At 43.4% G+C, this 23,643-nt stretch overlaps 1 protein-coding gene across 6 annotated transcripts in view; it reads right to left on the bottom strand.

The window, feature by feature from the left end:
- The window catches only part of ablim3 (actin binding LIM protein family, member 3), a 114,034-nt gene that overhangs the window by 37,888 nt on the left and 52,503 nt on the right, over window positions 1-23,643 (bottom strand). For 5 of the 6 annotated variants that reach the window (XM_007908019.2, XM_007908016.2, XM_007908015.2 and 2 more), the window contains exons 5-10: window positions 19,383-19,509; window positions 16,401-16,494; window positions 8,722-8,809; window positions 4,816-4,874; window positions 3,839-3,913; window positions 1,666-1,821 (exon numbers count right to left, since the gene is read on the bottom strand). In XM_007908019.2, coding sequence (XP_007906210.1) covers window positions 1,666-1,821; window positions 3,839-3,913; window positions 4,816-4,874; window positions 8,722-8,809; window positions 16,401-16,494; window positions 19,383-19,509 — 599 coding nt within the window. The remainder of the gene's footprint in view (window positions 1-1,665; window positions 1,822-3,838; window positions 3,914-4,815; window positions 4,875-8,721; window positions 8,810-16,400; window positions 16,495-19,382; window positions 19,510-23,643) is intronic. The other variant, XM_007908017.2, reaches the window with a different exon arrangement.

Below are 23,643 nucleotides of genomic sequence, written 5' to 3' on the forward strand. Positions count from 1 at the left end.
GATATTAACTTGCATCAAGTCAAATAAAAGATGTGTGCAGCAGGTTACTAAATAAAATCATTAACTATATGATTCAAGAAAGCATTGTTAGAAGATGAGAAATAACTTGTGAAGACAGAGCATTGTGAAAATGTGGAATTCACTGCCCTTAGAGGCAGAAACAATTGGTCTTAAAAGAACAGTATTAAATATAGGGATAAGGCGGCGATTGGGATTAAAGAGATGGATCTCAGAGAGGACCTCATAGAGATGTATAGTATTTTAAATGGGATTGAAAAAGCAAACGAGGAACAATACATTAGGATGCACCAAAACAGTAGAACACGAGAACAGTTGCAAAGGGCAATTTCAAGACAAACACCAGGGAGTCTTTCTTGATTCAGAAGATAATTAACAACTCAAAGAGGTTACCAGGAAGGAGGTTGAGGCCAGGACACTGAAATCATTTAAAAGCAGCTTGTTGCTGTGATGGGAGGGTGGGTATGAGATCAGATGGGCTGAAGAAACATTTTCATCCAAACTAATCTTGAGATTTTGTTATGGGAAATGGATTAAAAAATCTGCTGTGATCTAATAAACCAGCAGAACAGGCTCAATGAGCAAAATGCTCTCTTTCTTCTATGTGAGGAAATAGCTTGAAATTGAATTGATAAATAATAATAATAATCCTTGTATTTGATATAGCACTTTTCACGTCTTCCAGACGTCTCAAAGTGCTTCACAGAGTAGACTGTAAAATGAATTGACTGTTTATTTGTGGGTGAAAAGCAGCAACCAATTGTACACAGCAGTGTCCCACAAACAGTTGTGGATTGAAATGACCAATTTATTACTTTTTTTGAAGGATTATTATCAGGTGTGTGGAGTAAGGAAACTTGCCCACGGTTTCACCCTGCCAGGAATTGAACCCAGGTCTCTTGCTTAAAATGGGTGACTTATAAAAAATAGAGGTAAAATAGCACAGAGAGAATGGTTTCATATCTGTGCTGGAAACGTCTAAATCATAAAATCTTTAATCCAGGGAAAAGCAAATTTAATAAACGTGAGTCACCAGCTAAAATGATTAAGATAACAGGAGTGAATGCAAAGTATGTAGGTGAAAAGCTGAGCTGTTCAGGGATTTTGATTTTCAGTTGCTTAATAGAAATATTCACTCAAGTGCATTTATTTAAGTGGAGAAAACTTTGCACTGAGTCCTCAGCACCATGGGTGAACTATACATACTTTGGGTCTTAGGGTGTATTGACCAGTCAGCCAACCATGAACATATGCCTACCCTCTTTTGACTCCATGTTGTAGACTATAAATGTTAAAAACAGACAAATCCACAACAATCCAATTCAAATCGACTGAAAATTGTCCTTAATGTCCGCATTTTTGCTTCTGAATGAGCTTTATAAATAGCTACTTATATTCAGACTTAAACAAATCCATTTTTTTGTTATATTATATTGGAGGATTTCAATGTACGTTTCAGAGCCAGAAGCATTTTGAGGCGCAGGCAAAAAAGATAGGTTCTACTTTTGCTGCCTTGCACACATGCTATCTCAGCAGAAACAAAATCATAATGATTCACTGCCGCGCTGTTTCAACTAAGCATATGTTCAAATGGTTGGGAGGGACGACACTCCATGCAAGAATGAATTGTGCCTAGTTACACAGTACCTCCCCAATACTATGTCTTTCAAGTCTGTCTTCTGATGTAGATTTGAGATAGGATTCATAAGAAATCAGATCGGGACGTTGGACGTCATAGATCGTTTTAACTTTGGGAAGAGCAGCCAGGTCCCTATAGTCCAGTATTTCATTATCCACTTTTGCCTGAGGAGAAAGGGTGGATAGGGAGGGTGGGAAGAGAAGAATAAAACAATTGAGAAGACCAGAGAGAGAGAAAAAAAGATAAAGATACTGAAAGAACAGAAAGAACACACATAAAATCATTCACATTCCAAATAACAATTAGTCTCAATATTTCTAAAATGCTGCCTTAGGCTGATGTTGGTAGATGGTGTTAAAAAGCAGATTAAAACCATGAGGCCCTGTGAGGTTACAGTGGGAATAAAACATTTTGAGCAATGCAGCTTTAAGGCAAGAGAGTGTTGCACTGAGTTACATGAAGTATCCATTCAAAAACGATAATTTACAGCTGTGACACCTTGCATGCTGTGGTTAAGGTCTGGGGGAATCACTGTCAGAACCACAGGACAGGCAAGTGTAGAGTAGCTATTAAACACTGTTGAAAGAGGGGCACTGTCTGAATAAAAAACATCTTTCTTGCAAACCCTTCCTTGTTTGTACTGGGGGGCGGGGGAGCGAGCTATCTTGTCATAGGTACAGGTCTGCCAATAACTTCATGGCTACAGCAATCTAAGTTAATGCAGTATCCTGCGGAGGAGACTTGAAATACAATAGTGATAAAGGGCTAAAATTTTCAGACCCCAAATCACTCTTTGGTTATTGTCAGTAAATTAATTGCGATTTGCAACACATGAAATCTGTGAAGAAACATCCCAATTTTTCACTTCCTTTCAGGGGGGAGTGGAAGGGGATTCCCTTATGCACTGCCAGATTTGGATGCAGGCCTGGTGCTTGGTACTCGCTCAACCTTCTCTGATTGCTGGAAAGCACTGCAGTTATCGTCACTGACTGGGGAGGGGGAAGAGCTCATGCTGATAGAAGTGAAGGGGTAGGTGGGCATCTGATGCATTGAGCAACCATGGCAACTAAGAGATCAAGAGAGACGGAGAGATATATCTGCTGTCAGTCCTCGGAAGCATTATTAGAGGTTTTTTTGCAGTCTGGCCTTCATCCTTTCTGCGTCCCCAACTCCTCACTCTTTGTAACTCCATCCCCCAGTCCCTTCACCTTGCTCCCTCCCATGTCTCCTTCAAGACCCTCCACTTCGGTCACACACCTACACCCACCCTCCCTGCCCTCCATCCATCCTGTTCCGAACCACCAGCTCGAGTCCATATCCCTGACTGTCCAGTGCCTTGGGATGTCCGTCCGACATGAAAGGCGCTATACAAATGTAATTTGTAGTTGTTGTTTTATTGTTGTTAGACAAGCTTCCAGCTTTAGATCAAGCACAAAAAACTCCTCCGGTCACCTCTCACTATTGTGAAACCAGCTACAAAGTCCGCACTGGGTACTAGTGGACACACATGATTTCTGCACCAACACTGCTTGTAGATCTAGTTTTAATATTGTATTGTTTCTTAGAGATCCCAGCGAAGATCAGACCTAATGTGTAGCTGCAATGTACCAGGCACAAGGCATTTTCACAAGAGCTACCAGGAGCGAGTAAGATTTGAGAAAGAAGGAAGCTATGATCAAGTAACTAGCTGTAGTAAATCCCAGCAGTGGGAAGCTAAACAGGAGCAATCCCATTACATTATTGTTCCTGACTTGACCTACTCACACATAGGATTGTTATGGTCTGGGTTCATCCAGCGGGTTTCTGTGTTGAGGGTAATAGAGAGATCATTTTGTGAGCTGAAGTGTTCAGATTCTGTATGTACTGTAGACTGTATTGTCGAGGCAGACAACTTGCTCAAGTTACTTTGCAGAAATAAGGGTATTATTGCTGATGACCATGGTCTCTTGGGCTGTTTAATCATATCCAATCCCATTCTGCGCAACTGTCCATTGGGAGTACATAATAATAATGGGGGGGAACCCATGAGACAAGAGACCCTCTGAAGCTTTGTTTGCGTGACCTTATAAACATAGAAGACACACACAGAGTTTGCAATTGATCTTAAATCAGTTCCGCTAACAGCGCAAATCATTTCTGAGAATAGCGTTTACTGAATGAGCTAAAGTTACATAGACGTACACAGATGACTCGGTTGGGTGATCCTGAGATGCTGGATCCAGGCGGAGATATGGAGGTTTCAGACGTCCGTCTATGCTGCAAAGCCATAAGGACACAATTAGATTCCCATCTGCCCAAACTCACTGATATCTCTTTCATTCAATCTCCTGCTTCCACACAAACAAAATGGATATACTGTATCTCTGGACAAATTGCTGGTCAAAGAACTGTGTAGAACTATTCATATATAACAAGCATGTAGAATTACAATTCTACATTGCAAAGTTAACTGGACTTTGTTATTCTTGTTGCAATGTCTTTTGAGTGCTTTTGCCAAACCCCTTCCTACTATTTTTTTCCCCCTGTACACTTGGACATGTGCTCTTGTTCTGAATCTCTTTCTCACTCTCTCCCCTCCCCCCTCCTTGTCTGATTTCTATTCCATCTGTTCTTTTTCCCACATAAACTTAATCAGCCCCATTTGGTACTGCACATGTTGGACACTCGCAAATTGAACACTGTGTTTTACAGTACAGCTTTCAAAAAAGCCACACACTGTAAAACTATTAAACGCCCTTAATTCAGTGTAAAAAAAACTGCATGCAAACGTAAACACCTTTATGTTAACGTGAATAAATGATTCATGTTTGCAACAACACAAGGAGGGATTTCCTTGACTTGTCAGCTCCATTGTTATGCCGTAATTTTTTTACTGTATTGCACTGTTAGCAGGGTTGCCTTTGGCAACAACAGACTTGTATGGTAGTGGATCAGCTAAGCCAAGCTATTGTGCACATAAAGAATGAATAGCATTAGCCTAGAGGTTTACGAGAAAGAAAATCCCTGTGTGAGGCTTCTATCCTGTGGGGATTATTTGGTTTAAAAATTCCTGACTCAGTGTTATTTATCATTTATATAATATAGCTAATCACACTGTTTAGATGGACAAAAAAAGTGTTTCTAAACGGCGTGTTAAGTGTCCTGGTTGATGAGCTCACCCGAAGCTTCTTTTCCATCCGAGCGGCCTGTTTACATTGAGGATGCCACACTTCACAGCCTGAAAGAGAATGGACAATTCAAGCAGAGTGCATATCTGCCAGAGCTTCAGACAACAGCCACCTTAAGCCTACTTAAGGTAGCTCTTTGAGACATCTCGACTATGTGATAAGGTACTATATCAAATGCAAAGATTATTATTATTACTTTCCTGGTCTCCTGAGGTGCCCTCTGTGTACCAACTGCAATTAGCATAGCACTCTCTTGGCTGCATATTACATATCTTAAGCATCCAGAGGTCTCGTCCCTTGCACCCTTCGCCCCACCATCGCTGTCAGCCACTATTCCCCAAAACTCTGGAACACTCTCCCTCAATCCTGTGTAGCCTCCTCTTTCAAGTCCCACCTGAAGACTTTCCTCTTCAACTGTGCTTAAGGCCACCCCGCACCACTCACTGCCCCACCTAGCTCGGAGTCAGGCTTCACCACTGTTAAGTGCTCTGAGACGCTAACCTATGTGGAGGATGCTATATAAGTGCAAGTTGTTGTTACATGTGATTTATTGAGATCAAGTGTCCTCCTCCCAATATACTGGCCAGCGATGTCTACATCACCACAGTCACCACTAATCCATGTGGATAAAACATCCACTTCAACAAGTCATGTCTGTGCTGAGACAAGAAGGATTGGTGAATGAAGCAATTACTTTAAGAAGCAACAACACATAAAGAACGACCCATTATTTCCAGCTCTAGGAATCATTTTGCAATCGAGATTTCATAAAATTGGTTTTACTGGCTCGAAATTGAAGAGCTTTTTTGGGTTATGACTGACATGCTCTGGTGAAAGAAGGAAAGTGAACTTTAAACACATTGGCTTTTCTGTGTAATAGCAACCAGCAGGTCACAGAAGGCTTCTAACCATCTCTCCACAGCTTATCAATGGCTGCTCTAAGTCAGTGCCAACATGCAGCCTGAAATATGGTTTCAGCTACCACACCACAGTGATGAAATGGGATTAAATTCCAAGCCGCTGGGTGCTATCCTGCGTAAGGGGTGCTATATAAAAGCAAGTGTTGTAAATTTGTAAAATTGTAAATCACTCTACATTTTGCTACTTAAAACAACAGCAGCAACAACTTGCATGTATACCTCAACTTTAACATAGAATAAGGTCTTGGAGCATTTTACAACAGTGAGGATTGAGCTGGAAAGTGAAGGAGGGAAGAAGTGGGAGGTGAAAGATTCTGCTTAAATTTCCCTGTTTGCCTACAAAGCTCCTCTGCCAAATCGTTCTTCTACTCCAGGTTAATCCTGGAGGCGAAGAGCAACCCCAAGCTCCTGTTCTCCACCACCAACCGGCTCCTCCGCCAACCCCGCCATGCCTCGCAGATTCTTTTTTCCGACTCCCACTGCGAGGAAATGCTGGACTTCTTCAAGTCCAAAATCGAGGGAATCCGCTCAGTTGCCACTTCCACCCACAACACTCCGACCACTACCCACCCCTCCTTCCACACCTTTGAACCTGTCACCCCCTCCTCTGTCATCACCACCATATCCTCCATGAAGCTCACCACCTGCTCCCTGGACCCCATCCCCACCCCTCAACAACAACAAGATTTCATTTATAGAGCGCCTTTCACGTCGGGAGGACGTCTCAAGGCGCTGGACAGTTGGGTCAGGACCCGAGCATTGGGGGGGAAATGGTCAGGGTGAGGGGAGGGAAGGGAGGGAGTGCTCTCCTTAAATCCCAGCTCCACCTCCTTGCCCCACTACTCGCCGACATCATCAACCTCTCCCTGTCATCTGGCACTGCTCCTGGCCCCCTCAAAACAGCCACTATCACCCCCACCTTGAAGAAACCTTCCCTTGACCCATCACAGCTATCCAGCTACCTCCCTTTTCTGTCTAAGGTCCTTGAGAGAGCCGTCGCCTCTCAGCTCCCACGGAAACTGCTCTGGTCAAGGTCACAAATGTCATCCTGACCATGTGTGACCAGGGCTCCTTCTGCCTCCTCGTCCTCTCCGCTGCCTTTGATATTGTGGATGACTCAATCCTCCTCCACCGCCTCTCCTCCCAACTTAACCTTCAAGGTTCTGTCCTTGACTGGTTCAGGTCCTACCTTTCACACCGCCTCCACTTCATCTCTGCAAACAGCTTCTCCTCCAGCCCCTGCACCATCTCGTGCGGCATTCCTCAGGGCTCTGTCCTCAGTTACCTCCTCTTCACCCTCTACATGCTCCCTCTTGGTGACATCATCCGCAGACATGGGGTAAATTTCCACATGTATGCGGTTGACACACAACTCTATCTCTCTTCCTCCACCCTGAACTCCAGGGCTACTGGTGTCCTGACCAACTGCCTGTCCGACATCAAGTCTTGTACAAGGGACAACTTTCTCCAAATTAACGTCAGCATGTCCGAATTGGCTCGCGCCAGCACCTCCGCAGCTGACAGCATCAGCCTCCACGGCTGCACACTCAACCTCACTAAGCCAGTCCGGAACCTGGGTGTCTTGTTTGACCCTGAACTATCCTTTCTCCCCCACATCCGCGCCATGACCAGCACTGCCTACTACCACCTCCGCAACATTGCCAGACTCCACCACTGCCTCACCCCTCAGGCTGCCAAGACCCTCACCCATGCATTTGTCACATCAAGGTTCGATTACGGGAACTCTCTCCTTATTGGTCTTCCCAACTCTTCCCTTCACAGGCTGCATATCATCCAAAACTCTGCAGCTCGTGTGCTCTCACGCACCAGGCTCTGTGACTCATCACTCGCACCCTCGCCCGACTCAGAGGATCGAATTCAAGATCCTCGTCCTCACTTTCAAGGCCATCCATGGATTTGCCCCCTCCTACCTCTCTGACCTGCTGACTCCCTACTAACCTGCCCGCTCCCTCCGTTCAGCAGGCTCCGGTCTGCTCCATGTCTCCCACCCGACCCGCCCTAACATCGGTGGCCGAGCTTTCAGCCTCTCTGCCCCCACACTCTGGAACTCCATCCCGTAGTCCCTTCGCCTCACTTCCTCCCTTGCCTCTGTCAAGGCTGGTTTCAAGACCTTCCTCTTTGATTTTGACTTCAGGCACCCTCCCACCTCTCTGCCTTCCCTTACTCTTTCCCCACCCCTCTCCCATGCTCGGGTCCTGACTCCTGACTGTCTAGCGCCTTGAGACATCCTCCCGATGTGAAGGGCGCTCTATGAATGTAATTTTATTGTTGTTGTTGTTTACAGTATATATTTGTGGAGTCCTGTAGCTCAGTGGTTAGAGCACTCGCCTTGCAAGCGAGACACCTGGGTTCAATTCCAGGCAGAGCAAAACCTTGAGCAAGTTTCCTTACTCCACACACCTAATAATAATCCCACCAAAACAAAGCAATAATAAATTGGTCATTTTCAATCCACGACTGTTTGTGGGACACTGCTGTGCGCAATTGGCTGCCGTGTTTCGCCCACAAATATAGTCAATTCACTTTACAGCATATTCTGTGAAGCGCTTTGAGACGTCTAGAAGACGTGAAAAGCGCTATATTAAATGCAAGGATTATTATTATTATATCCTTTGAAGCGCTTTGAGACATCCTCCTTACATGAAAGATGCCGTGTGAAATGCAAGGATTATTATTATTATTGTACGAAGAGTAAAGTATACATATTTTCCTTATTAGAAAACTACCACAACAGTATTTCAGTTTCAATTGCAAAAGGTTTTTCACTTGAGCTCCTTAACTCATGTAAATAGTTACAGAAAAATGCTGAGTCTAATTTGTGACAACTGCTGTAAGTTTTACCAAACTTTTGTATATAACTGTCTCCTAGAAGCTATTCACATCAGACACATCCAGGATTCCAAAGTTTTTTTGTGTGTTGTTGTTGAGCTTATTTGTTGCTACCTAGTGTTTTTACCTGTTAGGTACATTTCCTCTCCCTCTGTGAACATTTTGTGACATCTGGCACATCTGGCACAGGTGGGGTGGTAGTGCTTGCCGCCAGCCTGGAGACATTAAACGAAAAGTACACTTCAATCAGCGTGCACCACAGGCTCATGTTTTAAGATGTAACAATATTCCGATACCCGAACACCTCTGTCCAGCTACGAACATCATTTTATCATCCCCGTACACTGTGGGGGGAGGGGGTGTACCATGCACTGTTAACCTCTTGACAATGAATATTATCTTGCCAGATTGTAAAATCCTAAGTTTGTTTCTTATTGTGGATTCTTTCTCCTCATCTCCTGTAAGGCATTTGTAGCTCCTTTTTCTTATTATGTGATTAGTGCAGTGAATGCTTTCTCATGGTTTGTGCACAAGCCTTGAGAGGGTCTGTCTGTCTGGCAAGTTAATCTATTGCAAAAGCCATCACTTGTCACTGTCAAAAATTTGCCCAATGCTTGCACAAAAGCGCACCTCCAGCAGGGGTCGCTGGAGAGCACACAATTCCAAAGTCAAGGTCTCAATTTTACATAATATATAATGTATTTGCTATTGTGCCTTATGTCGTTGAGAAATCTCAGAGCGCTTCACGGGACTTACTGTAAAGTGTGATGACTGTGCATTATGTAGGCAAATGCAATGTTCCACAAGTAACCGTAAAGTGAATGATCCATTTTATCTGGGGCGTTGTTGGCCAGGACACCAGGAGAAATTCCCTTTTTTTTTTTGAGTAGTGCCATGGGATCTTTAACATGCACCTGAACAGATGGGAATTCATAACATACCAATACTCTACTAACTCAATTTTTTTTGGTGCTGATTTCAATCCATCACATTTGAGGTACAGAATAGAAAATAAGAACAATTATGGATATAATTTACAAACCAGATTGTAAAATCCACCGCTCAAATAATATCAGCAATTTTGAAAAAAAGTGCTCCTTGAATATTCTTAAAATAAATGCGATATCCTATTAAAGGTCTTGTTCTGATCAATTATTTCAAAAGGTACTTTTGAAAAAAAATGATTTGTTTGCATTCTTGTGTTCCTGGCAATCCTTCAGTTCGGCCATACACGCATGGGCTTTGGCGAAGTTAGATTTCCCTAAAATAATCATGAATACCCAATATAACGCTGAATTGAATTTTTATTCTGTGATCTCTTCACAAAAACTATCCTATGGTACCCACACAATTCCCATTGGAACGAGAGTTAAAATCAACTGACTTATGATAGACCAGGGAGTGCCATGCTTATGCTGGGAGCACCAAATTACATATCTATAGCCCAGGACTGTTAACAACCTAAATTATTCAACTTGATAGATAAGGTCAGGAAAGCATATAACTAACTGCAGAACAACATCCACTGTTCCAAATCACATGTTATTATAAATTATAAAAAAAAGTTCGATTAACGAGGAGTTAAGGTGGAGTCAGCTCAGTATTATGCATACTGCTGGCAGTTAGAAACCACAAGTCTGCGATGGTAGCAATTATTAGTTCATCTCATGGCTTTGGTGATAGCACTGTAGAATATACGACTAATAATAGGTCTCAAGGGGAATCAGAGACTTAACTTTAAAGATCATCATAGAGTTTATTAAAAGAATACTTTATGCCTTATTAAATCACTTTGACTGGTCACAATATTAAAATGTGATTTTTTAAAAATAAACATATGTTTTTAAACATATGTTTTTTAAAAAGCCAGATAAAACTGACATCGTTGACAGATTGAAATCAGGGATGCAGATAATAAAGGGCAAGTGCCGTTTAGCTCACATGGATATCAAATGACAAAATAACATGAGATTTATCGGCTTGTTTAACCATTGGATAAATGGAGTTTGACATATTGACAGGGCTTGATGTGTCTCCATCTCGGATTGTGGTATTTATCCATAGATAATAATAATAATAATCCTTGCATATGATATAGCGCCTTACCACATCTTCGAACTGTCTCAAAGTACTTCACAGAATATATTGTAAAATTAATTGACTGTGTATTTTGTGAGTGAAACACGACAGCTAATTGTGCACAGCAGTATCTCACAAACAGTCATGGATTGAAGTGACAAATGTATTAGTTTTTTAAAGGAATTATTACCCAGGGAAAAGTGATCTGCCAATCGACTAACAACCGGGTTCCTACTTACTGCTAGGTAAATTGATGCATGTGGAGTAAGGAAACTTGCCCAACATTTCGTAGTTAAATGGAACTCATCAATGAGCTGTGTTTGGACTGTGGAAAGATTTAATGGTGGCAGAAATATTGGCGGGGTTGAATTACGTTTTAGGATGATAAGCAAGAATAGGACGACGTTAAAAATAACGTTAAAAAATGCCCAGATGTCACAAATCTAAACGGGAGTAAACGACAGGGTATGGGGAAAGGGCTGGTAAATGGAACAGAAAGGATTGCTTTTTAAAAGAGACATGACGCACATGATGGGCCGAATGGCCTTCTTCTGCACTGTACATGTCTTATGGTTTTAAATAAATCCAGTGTCGAATCTGTGTCACCTACAATATCTCCAGTCATGACAAAACACAATATTTAAACTTGTTTATAACTGCGACACTTCACTTTACTCTCTGTCTGTCTTATAATTCATGTGGGAGTGCCATGTTAACACTGGGAGTCCAAAATGGCAAAATGGCCCACATCGCGGCACTAATAATAATAATCCTTGCATTTGATATAGTGCTTTTCGCATCTTCCGGACATCTCAAAGCACTTCACAGAATAGACTGTAAAGTGAATTGACTGTATATTTATGGGCAAAATGCAGCAGCCAATTGCACACAGCAGTGTCCCATAAACAGTCATGGATTGAAGTGACCAATTTATTATTTTTTTTCTTGAGGGATTATTATTAGGCGTGTGGAGTAAGGAAACTTGCCCAAGGTTTCGCCCTCTGCCTGGAATTGAACTCAGGTCTCTCGCTTGTGAAGCGAGTGCTCTAACCACTGAGTTACAGAACTCCACTATTAACATCCTGAATTATTCAACTTGATAGATAAGGGAAGTTTCGGAAAGGGGAGTTTCAGAGGCACTTAAACTCACACATAGGGTGATGAGAATGTTGAACTCACTGTTGGAAGCCATCGTTGAAGCAGAACACATCAACATATTTAAGAAGAACCTTAAGAAGACATGAAGGAGAGAATAGAGTATAGAAGAAAGAATAGCAGGGTGTAGGGGCTTGCGTGGTGTATAAACACTGGCACAGACTAGTTGGTCCAAATGGCCTGGTCCTTTTTGGTTGGCCAACAAAATAATCATAGAAATAACAAAATAGCATAGATTTATGCCATGAATCAAGAAATATTGAATCAAGAAACATTTATTTTGTTGGCCTACCAAAGAGGCAGTCTGGCAAGAATGCAATCGAGATTTGTAAATCAACCAACAAGGTTGGCCACCACTGGTTTAAAGAAAACACATGTTACTGCTGTTTATTGGCAGCATTACAGATGGTGCTGAGTTTGTACCAGTGAGCCGTCCAGCATATGGGATCAGTGTGGGATGGAAGAGTTGGGAGTTCCAGTCCTGACCCCTCTCCTGGATGAGGCAGGTTCAGTATCTGCATGGTTCACCCATAGCAGAGCAGAATCTCTCTGGGCTTCCTAACTCCTGGAATCCATTGGGATATTCTCATGTTAAAAGATGCCCAGATGTCACAAATCTAAATGGGAGTAAACGACAGGGTAAGGGGAAAGGGCTGGTAAATGGGACAGAAAGGATTGCTTTTTAACACACTTCAAGGACTGATGAACATTCCAAATCGCCCCATTTGTTACTGACTTAACAAGAGATATCTAGGCAGTGGAGTGACATCAATCGGTGGATGCAAAGGCATTGTCTGTATTTGACATAATTTCCAGTAGGAAAAGAAAATGGGATGACTTAATAATCATATTCTCGTAATCACCTTATGCCCTGATCAAGTTTGAAGTTGTTAGGAACATCTCTATGGTTTGTGTTTTGCAGGCCAGCTGTATGTAAATTTTTCCCAGTCATGCAGGGACTATGACTTATGGCAACTGAGAGCCTCACTGACACAGCAACTGAGTGGCACAGCTGTGCAACACACAAATAGAGATATTAATCCTGGCTGTCTGGCAAGAATGCGATAGAGAATTGTGAATCAAGTTGCTTTTAATTACTCAATGATCTCCATGACACAAGCAGGAGTGCCCCACACCTCTTTCCATTGGAACGGAAAATAAGAAAAGAGCAAACAGATTACAGCCATGGATGGAAAGTGGAAGAAGGCAATGCTTGTTGTTCGTGTGGACATCTTTCAACAACAACAAGATTTCATTTATAGAGCACCTTTCACGTCGGGAGGACGTCCCAAGGCGCTGGACAGTTGGGTCGGGACCCGAGCAGGGGGGAAATGGTCAGGGTGAGGGGAGGGCAGGGAGCGAGGAGGGTTAGAGAGTCGAGAGGGGAGGTGAAGGCACGGTTGAAGACTAAGGTCTTGAGACCGGCCTTGAAGGAGGAAAGGGAGGAGGCAAGGCGAAGGCACTGGGGGATGGAGTTCCAGAGTCGAGGGGCTGAGAGGCTGAAGGCCCGGCCACCGATGGTAGGGCGGTTAGGGCGGGGGATGTGGAGCAGACCGGAGCCAGAGGAACGGAGGGTACGGGCAGGTAAGTAGGGGGATAGTAGGTCGGAGAGGTAGGAGGGAGCAAAGCCGTGAATAGCCTTGTAGGTGAGGATAAAGATCTTGAATTCGATCCTCTGGGGGATGGGGAGCCAGTGGAGGCGAGTGAGGGTGGGAGTGATGTGGTCGCGAAGCCTGGTGCGGGACAGTACACGAGCTGCAGAGTTCTGAATGACCTGCAGCTTGTGGAGGGAGGTGCCGGGAAGGCCGACGAAGAGAGAGTTCCTGTAGTCCAGTCTTGAGGTGATAAAGGCGTGGACCAGTGTTTCAGCAGCGTGAGGGGTGAGGTAGTGCCGTAGTCTGGCGATGTTCCGGAGGTGGTGGAAGGTGGTCAGTTATGGTGCAGATGTGGGGAAGAAAGGACAGCTCAGGGTCGAACAGAACCCCGAGGTTCCTGACTGGCTTTGAGAGGTGGAGAGTGCAGCCTTGGATGCTGATGCTGTCAGCGCCTGAGGTGCAGAGGCGCTAACGTGAGCCAATCAGGTCATAGCCATAGCAGGAAGCTCCCTATTAATGGGACCTTGAATTAAACAAGAAATTATAATTGTTGGTGACAGCCTCTGATTTCCGAGTCAGGTTCTCTCACAGATGTCAAGGAGATAGTAGCTTAACTGCTGAAAGGCTCTGCCGCTGTTTCATTGAAGTGGGTGAAAGATAAGCGTGATTCAGAAAGTGACTGCGGGGCATTCAGGCTAAACTGTCACTACTCAAATTGGTCATTTTGGTTGCTTTGAGTTTGGGCTGCCTTCTTCAATCAATAAAACAACACGAAAGGGGAAAGAGGCATGACTGCTCATGGTTTCCATTTTGCCTCATGGTCTGATCATCAACTCTCTTGTAGGGAGATCAGCTGGTGCTAGTGAATGATCCGTATATTAGGGTCTAAATTACCAGATCTGCAAAAGTATTTGTAAAGTGTAAGACTCGGGACAGTGTTCGGATGTCAATCTCCTGCCCTTCGCCGGCACTGCTTCCTGGAAGCCGAGTTCAGTGCGTGTGCCAAATTCCAGGTTTTGCGTAAATATCGGTTATTTAGAAATTCTTATGGCAATTGCGCCATTTAGATGCTAATATGCAGCAATTTGTGCCCATAAAATACAGTCAATCCACTTTACAGTATATATACTGCGAAGTGCTTTGAGCCATCTCAACCCCATGATAAGGATTTATATAAATGCAAGGATAATTATTATTACTATTATTATTATTGTTATTTACTGACTCAGCCATTGGTGGAACTCGAAGGTTTTGAGGGGACAAGTTCAGAGTTTGTGATGTTGACTATTTGTAACAATACAGCCCAGGGTCTCAGCAGTTAATGAAATGATGCTTCCTCAGCTTTCGTTTCACTTGAAAATTGTTTGTGGCAAAACAAAATAAAAGCCTTTTAATACCTAACAAACTGCTTCAGGTCATTGCAAACAGCAGGTGTTTAGCTTTGATTAGTGTAATCATTGTGCCTAGTTTTGCCACAACGTTAAGTGCGCTGACATTAAAATATTTCACTTTGTGCTCCTCTGCAAAGATCTGACAAGTTAAACTAATAAACAGCATCATCCCCATCCAACCTGGAATAACTGTTAACATTTCACACAATTACTGCTGATTGCGTGTAATCTGTTTCTCCAGGTTTCTGAATCTAACAAAATTACATCTCCTTACCTACCATAAAGGAGATCAGCGACCAAACTGTGAAACTCATTGGTTTGGATGAAGAACGATCCAAAGATCCAAAGCCCATCTGATCTCATCCCTTCAGAACACCCACCATTTCATCCCCCATTACTGTATCAAGCTGCTTTTTAAATGAATCCCAGTGTCCTGATCTCAACCACTTTTCCTCGCAACCTGTCGCATGGCGAGGCACTGGGTAACTTGTGCAAATCTTGACAAGAAATCCGCCATTGATTTATTTCTTGCATAGATTTGGCAACAATTTATTTGCTAGCCATCTAAAAGAACAGACAGCAAGATTCCACAAACAGTATCAGAGAATGCTTAACAATGATTTTCTAAGCTGGGTCAATGTGCCGTTTCAGTGAGTAACTGAGAGGGGAAAGTGCCAGTTTTGATTCTTGATCCACACTGGGTCAGCTGATTTCATCAAAGGTGAACCTAAGGACTCAATGTGCCCGGTTAGAGAGGAATCCTGTTTGTTAGCCAGTGACAGCTGACAGAAGTATCAATGTGTGAGGACAACATCAAGGCTGGATGTGATGCTCTCTCTGAGACTCAATAGTTTCTCTGTCAAAGCTCACATGTGAGTAATGACTGCTTGGATCAGGTGCCATGGAAATGACCTCCAGCCAAAGGAATCAAGTGTCTGTAGAAGAGGAGGTGATGGACGAAAAGTACAGGGGAAAAAAATCTAATTAGTTTAAAAATGAAAACGTAACCAATATATCTTGCTCATTCAGCAGTCACAAGATCGGTTCGGATGAAGAAGGCCTTTCTGTAAAAGGCCGCTTCTATTGTCCAACCATCACAGCTTCAAGCTTCGTTATAATGAGTCTCAGTATCCTGGCCTCAGCTACCCTGTTCCAGTTGTTAATTACCCTCTGAGTAAAGAAAAACTTCCTGGCATCTGTTCTGAAATCACCCATTGCTACTCCAAACTCATGTCCTTTTGTTCTACTGTCTCAGTGCATCATAAACTATTGTTCTGATTTTACCTTTTCAATCCAATTTAAAATTTTATACACCTCCCCTCTAAATAGAGCTCCCCTCTAAATAGAGCTCCCCTCTAAATTGTCTTCTCTCAAGACAAAAAAGCCCTACTTCGTCTAATCATTTCTCACAGCTCATTCCTCGATCATTAGGGATCATCCCTTTGCTCTTCTGTGTGGAACCAGGGTGCAACCACGTTCCCACGGTATCAAAGCCAACCATGTGACTACGTATCGGGTACACACAGGGCAATATCTGAGGCAAGAAAAACAATAAAAGATCCTTTTTTTCCTAAATGGTTACTTACCTCCAGCACTCTGCCACTGATGTATCTGTTGCAGGTCTCGCATTTAATTCCAAAACGAGAATGGTAATCAGTTTCACAGTAAGGAATTCCATCCCTTTGGGAGAGAAAGAGAAAGATAATAACTCAGAACCCAATAGCGAAGCCTGGAATCAAAACTCGTCTCCTATAATACAGTGCTTTTCTTAAAAGTTAAAATTTTTTGTGAAGTCCTGTAGTGTAGTGGTTAGAGAGCTTGCCTTGCAAGCTAGAGGACCCGGGTTCAATTCCTAGTCAGGGAGAAATCTTAGGCAAGTTTCCTTACTCCACATGCCTCGGTTTACCTAGTAGTAAGTAGGAATCCGGTTGTTAGTCTATTGGTGGATCACTTTCTGGATAATAATCCCTCCCCCCCTGCAAAAAACGTGTTCACTCCATCCATGACTGCTGTTTGCAATTGGCTGCCGCGTTTTGCTCACAAAATACAGTCAATCTGCTTTACAGTATATTCTGTGAAGTGATTTGAAATGTCTCAATGATATGATAAGGCACTATATCAAATGCAAGGATTTTATTTTTTAGGAGGTGGGGGGAAGGGATGTGACTCTTTTTATTTTCCAGGCTTCGATAAACTTCATCTCTACATGCTTCATTTTATAAATGGTCACCTGCAGAAATGCAGTGACCACAATTGGGGCAGATGTTCCATGTTAAAAAATGTATTGGCAGCGCTTTGAAAACTGCAAAGTTATGCTTTTTTCTTACATGGAGCTGAAACATTCCAGGTGAAATAACACTGCGCTTGAAGCACTGTGAGCAAATGGCTTTGAAGTGCCCAGAAAGTGAGCAAAATGGCAAAGCATTGTGTTTCTTTGAAAAGCAGCTGAAATACTAAACCCAGATGTTTTTGCTAGTAGCACCATTTTACAGGAGATAGATTTGTTCTGCGAGGCATGTCACGAGTAGGTTTCTTTTCCATAAATAGATAATAAATAAATATACATTTCAGCAAACGTTCTAACTTGATGTACTCTTTATGGTTTTCAAGGCAGAGCATCTTATTTAAAGACTTGATCACTCTGATGGGATGCTGTCAGGGGACTGATGGATAACACTAAAGCAAAGGAGCTGCAAGCTTCTCCTGTCGTTGCTGGAGCAGGGTGCGGATTACATTAATAATAATCCTGGCATTTGATACAGATTAAAAAGATATACATTGATATAGATTAAAAGCGCTTACAGAATATACTGTAAAGTGAATTGGCTGTATATTTTGTGGCCAAAACATGGCATTCAGCAATGTCCCACAAATAATTGTGGGTTGAGGTGACAAAATTATTATTTTTTATTATCTGTTTATCATCAGATACCATGAAATAGTGAGCAGTCACGTGCAACTAATGGGAATAGATCCCCTTTAATCCCAACCTCACTAATAGAGATACATATTAAATATGCTTTTTAATGTAATCTAAATGACTGGCAAGTAATTTTAAGGTTCGGCTCATAGAATCATAGAATAGAATCTTACAGCACAGACGAACTTGTTAGCAAAATTGAAGCCCACGGTACTGAAGGGACAGTGGCAGCATGGATACAATATTGGCTGGGAGTTGTGGTGAACGGTTGTTTTTCTGACTGGAGGGAAGTATACAATGGTGTCCACCAGTGGTCGGTATTAGGACCACTGCTCTTTTTAATCTATATAAATGACCTGGACCAGGATATAGGGAGTATAATTTCCAAGTTTGCAGATGATGCAAAGCTAGGAAAAGTAGTAAAAAGTGCGAAGGATAGTAGCAGACTGCAGGTAAAGTTAGACAGACTGGTGAAATCGGCAGACATATGGCAAATGAAATTTAATGCAGAGAAATGCAAAGTGATGCATTTTGGAAGAATGAGGAGAGATAATATAAGATGATGGTACAATCGTAAAGGGGGTGAAAGAGCAGAGAGACCTGAGAGTTCAGATAAGCAAATCTTTGAAGGTGACAGAATAGGTAGACAAAGTTGTTAAAAAGCATCCTTGGCTTTATAAATAGGGGCATAGAATACAAAAGTAATGAAGTTATGATGAAATACTGGTTAGGCCTTAGCTAGAGTACTATGTTCAATTCTGTGCACTGCACTTTAGGAAGGATGTCAAGATCTTGGAGAGGGTGCAAAGGTGATTCATCATGATGGTACCAGGAATGAGTTATGTGGAGACACTAGAGAAGTTAGGATTGTTCTCCTTGGAGCAGAAGGTTAAGGGAAGATTTAAAAGAGTTGTTCAAAATTATGAGGGGATTTGATAGAGTGAACAGGGAGAAACTGTTTCCACTGGTGGGTGGATTAATAACCAGAAAACACAGGTTTAAGATAGACGTCAAAAGAACCAGAGAGGAGATGAGGAAAAATTTGTTCACACTGCAAGTTGTTTGGATCTGGAATGCATTGACTGAAAGGGTGGGGGAAGCAGATTCGATAACAACTTTTGGGAGAGAAGTGGAGAGGTATTTGGGGAGGACAAATTTGCACAGCAATGGGGAGAGAGCAGGGGAGTGGGATTAATTTGCATAGCTCTTTCAAGAGCCGGCACGGACACAATGGACTGAATGGCCTTCTTCTGTGCTGTATAATTCTATGATTCTAGGGAGGCCATTTGGCCCATCGTGCCTGTGCCGGCTCTTTGAAAAAGCTATTCAACTCATCCCACTCCCCCGCTCTTACCCCATAGCCTTGCAAATTGTTCCTTTTCAAGTACTTCTCCAATTCCAATTTTGAAACCTTGTATTGAATCTGTTTTCACCACCCTTTCAGGCAGTGCATTCCAGACCATAACTTTATGTAAAAAAATAATTCTACTCGTCTCCGCTCTGGTTCTTTTGCCAATTATCTTAAATCTGTGTTCTCAAATGCTCATGCAGGAATAAACCCAGAGTGGTTTCACGGTGACACTGACGTGTTACTGAGCAACGATCCCTTTAACCTACAGATAAAGCACATGACAGGGAACACACTTACTTGCTAATGTACTCTCCTGTCAGGGCAACTCCACAGGCCTGGCATTTGAAACAGCTCACGTGCCACTGCTTCTCCAGAGCAAGCAGTGACTGCCTGTGTTTGATTTCATCCCCACAGCCAGCACATTCTGCAAATAAAAATAGAACACAAAAATATGATGCTTAATCCACCCAGAATTTTCCAACGCACAATTATAGAAGCATCCATTACAACCCCCACTTTAATGACTGTTGTGGTGACATTGTGACAAAGCTACTGTGTAATTATGCATCTCTATCTAATGATACATATTATATTCCCAGTGCTTGTGCCAGATACCTAATTATTCACACTAAATCATGATTAAGGGAACACTTATCTTTATTCCAAATAATGGTGTTTGAAGTATCACTGCCAGCAAGTCCCACAACATTGAGCAAATGTCCCTAGCAAGTCTGGTCTGGCTATTCATTGATTCCAGATATGTGCTTCAGATGGACCCACATTCCAACCTGCTTTCCAATGGGTAGGGTGGAAAATATCTCTCAGACAAGTTGTGAGAGATGACATCTCTATCATGGAGAAAAGAAACTACACATCTAGACAATCATGGTGGTTAGTGCATCATTGTGGTATAATAGTGAGTGTGAACCACCTGGATAGATGGAATGGCTCAATCAAAAGGAGGTAGATACGGATGAGGATATTGAAAAAGGCAGTCTAGCATAAACAAGGTTAGTTGGTGGAACACAAAGAGGGATTAAGATGAATTTAGTGAGCTCTGCCAGATGTAGCACAGTACTTGAATGATACATTCAGATTTGAGCGGTTCAGGCACTATAATAATAATAATCCTTTCATATGATGTAGCGTTGATGAGATGTCTCAAAGCGCTTCACATAATATATTGTAAATTGAATTGGCTGTGTATTTTGTGGGTGAAATGCAGCAGCCAACAGTGCACAGCAGTGTCCCACAAACAGCCGTGGATTGAGTGACTACATTTTTTTGTGAGGAGCTGGACTTATGCACTGTTAAAACTCTGCAGAGATCACTGCTTGTTCTGCTCTCATTTAGTGCAAGTATTGTTCTGAAATCCACCTGGGAGGTGCAGGATTATGCTGATGAGCATTGCATTTCCTCTCGACAGTCATTAGGTGAGTGGTTGCTTTTCTATGCACTTGAATAGAAAACACTGCACAACAAGATTACTCTGTAACAGAGCTTTACAGTGAGCTCTGCCAGGAAAAGAGTTCAATAACTCGCTGGATGCCAGGCAGGATTTCCTGAATTCCGTAAAGTCTGGTCGGATTAAACTAAAAAAGGAAAGTCTGATAAATAATAAATAAAGTAAACAATCTTCGTATTTGATATAATGCTTTTCATGTTGGGAGGTGCTTCAGAGGATTCAATGTAAAGTGGACTAACCATGTATTTTGTGGGCCAATCATCCCGAAACTAGGAATGTATAGATTGCAGATTGGTTGTTCCATTTTCAACAACAACATTACATTTGTATAGCGCCTTTCACGTTGGGAGGACGTCCCAAGGCGCTGGACAGAGTACAGCATTTCAGACCCGAGTTGGGGTTGGGAAGGGTAAGGGAGGGGAAGGGAAGGGGGGGTGACCAATGGCATTGTCGAAGAGGAGGGTCTTGAAGCGGGACTTGAAGGAAGCTAAGGAGGGGGCAGGGCGGAGTGACTGAGGGATGGAATTCCAGAGGTTGGGGGCAGAGTGGCTGAAGGCTCTCCCGCCAATGGTGGGGCGGGTGGGTCGGGGACGTGGAGCAGGCCGGAGCCGGTTGAGCGGAGGGAACAGGCAGGTTGGCAGGGGGTTAAGAGGTCGCAGAGGTAGGGTGGGGCGAGGCCATGGAAGGCTTTGCATGTGAGGACCAGGATCTTGAACTGGATCCTCTGAAGGATAGGGAGCCAATGGAGTCGGGCGAGATGTGGTCACGGAGTTTGGTTCGGGAGAGGACATGAGCTGCAGAGTTCTGGATTATCTGCAGCCTGTGGAGGGAGGAGTTGGGAGGGCCGACCAGCAGGGTGTTTGCATAGTCGAGTCTGGAGGTGATGAAGGCATGAACAAGAGTCTCAGCGGCCTGAGGGGTGAGGTAGTGGCGGAGTCGGGCGATGTTACGGAGGTGAGGAAAGGCAGAGTGGGTCATGGCTTGAATATGGGGGAGAAAAGACAGTTGAGGGTCGAACAAGACACCGAGGTTCCTGACTGGCGAGTTGAAGTGTGCAACCATGGAGGTTGATGTTGCCAGAGCCTGAGGTGCTGAGGCGCTGGCGCGAGCCAATCAGGAGGGCCTCAGTCTTGTTCACATTCAACTGTAGGAAATTTGCCCTCATCCAGGACTTGATGTCCGACAGGCAGTCTGTCAGGACAGCACTGGTCCTGGAGTTGAGGGTGGAGGCAGGAAGATAGAGTTGGGTGTCATCCGCATACATGCGGAAGTTAACCCCATGTCTGTGGATGATGTCACCAAGAGGGAGCATTTTCCATTGTTTTGCTCACAAAATACATTGTCAGTCCATTTTACAATATATTCTGTGAAGTGCTTTGAGATGTCTCAAGGACGTGATAAGGCACAGTATCAAATGCAAGGATTATTATTATTATTTACACTGTCAGCATGGCACTGATGAGAATCTGAAACAGATATCAATTCAGTGGCACAAATGCCATTGATTGTATGTTTCGAGGCCCACCTTTGAAGATGGCTATCACATCAATGTGACTCACAGAGGCAGCCCCTTTGCCAACTGTGTGTTTTGTGGGGGTGGGGAAAGAAACTACTCCCAAATGACCCTCAATGGCAAAGGAAAAGGAGCAAAAAAAACTTGCCTTGGCGAGGAAAAGGTCCCAAAGTGCTTGAAATGAATGGAGCAGATGCCTGAGTTGGGTTGGATGGTAGAAGGTTTTCAGGTGGGTTTTGAAAGCAGTGAAAGAGTGAGTATGAGGTGAGGGATTTAGGGAGAGAATTATCTTAGTTTTATTCAAGTTGTATGCCAAACAAGTGAATGTTAAGAGAATAATTACATCCAATTCACACTTACATTGGAAATCAAAGTTCCCATTTATTGCACGATTAGCTAAACTGCACAATAGTTACCAGATGCCAGACTGGTTGTCGAGACTGGAAACACTGTATTTGAATAAAATGAATTGTGTCAGGCTTATTGCTTTCACGACTGAAGGAATTACAGCTTGAATCAATTAAAGGAGGTACTCTTGACTTTAAACGAAAAGTAATTTGTGAAGAGTGCTTGAAGTTGGGGGAGACTACAGAACCTAGACAACAATCTAAGACTTGCTTGGGTTTGATTAGGGTGATAAAGTCATGCAACAATGAAACATTTTCCGTCATTTGGGCTTGAAGTGACTCAGACTGTTTTACTTCTAAGAGCCAATATGCAAGGAATTGTACTTTGGCACGGCACTCCGTTTTGATGTTACAATTGAGCCAGTGTATTTGTACAGGTTCTAGGGCGCAATGTTCAAAGCATTTAGAAAAACAATATTACTATTATGAAAGGATTTGCTTTCTGATGGATTTTGGAGGTGTTGTGTCAAATGGGTTGTGTGCGTTTCAATGGAGGCTTTGTCAAGGGGAGACCTGGACAGAGAAGGTCTTTCAACACATTTGCTCTCCTTCCAACAACAACAACAACAAGATTCCATTTATAAAGCGCCTTTCACGTCAGGAGGACGTCCCAAGGCGCTGCACAGTTGGGTCATGACCCGAGCAGGGGGGAAATGGTCAGGGTGAGGGGAGGGAAGGGAGGGAGAGAGGGGGGAAATGGTCAGGGTGAGGGAGGGAAGGGAGGGAGCGAGGAGGGGGAAGAGAGTCGAGAGGGGAGCTGAAGGCTCGGTCAAAGAGAAAGGTTTTGAGACCGGCCTTGAAGGAGGAGAGGGAGGAAGCGGCGAAGGCACTGGGGATAGAGTTCCAGAGCCTAGGGGCTGAGAGGCTGAAGGCCCGACCACCGAAGGTAGGGCGATTGGGGCGGGGGACGTGGAGCAGACCGGAGCCGGAGGAATGGAGGGTACGGGCAGGTAGGTAGGGTGATAGTAGGTTGGAGAGGTAGGAGGGAGCAAGGCCGTGAATGGCCTTGTAGGTGAGGATGAGGATCTTGAAATCAATCCTCTGGGGGATGGGGAGCCAGTGGAGGCGAGCGAGGGTGGGTGTGATGTGGTCGCGAAGCCTGGTGCGGGACAGTACATGAGCTGCAGAGTTCTGAATGAAAGCATCAAGATGTTCCCCCACCAGCCCAGTGTC

The sequence above is a fragment of the Callorhinchus milii genome, unplaced genomic scaffold, assembly GCF_018977255.1.
Source record: "Callorhinchus milii isolate IMCB2004 unplaced genomic scaffold, IMCB_Cmil_1.0 Scaffold13, whole genome shotgun sequence".
Taxonomy (NCBI): Eukaryota; Metazoa; Chordata; class Chondrichthyes; order Chimaeriformes; family Callorhinchidae; genus Callorhinchus; species Callorhinchus milii.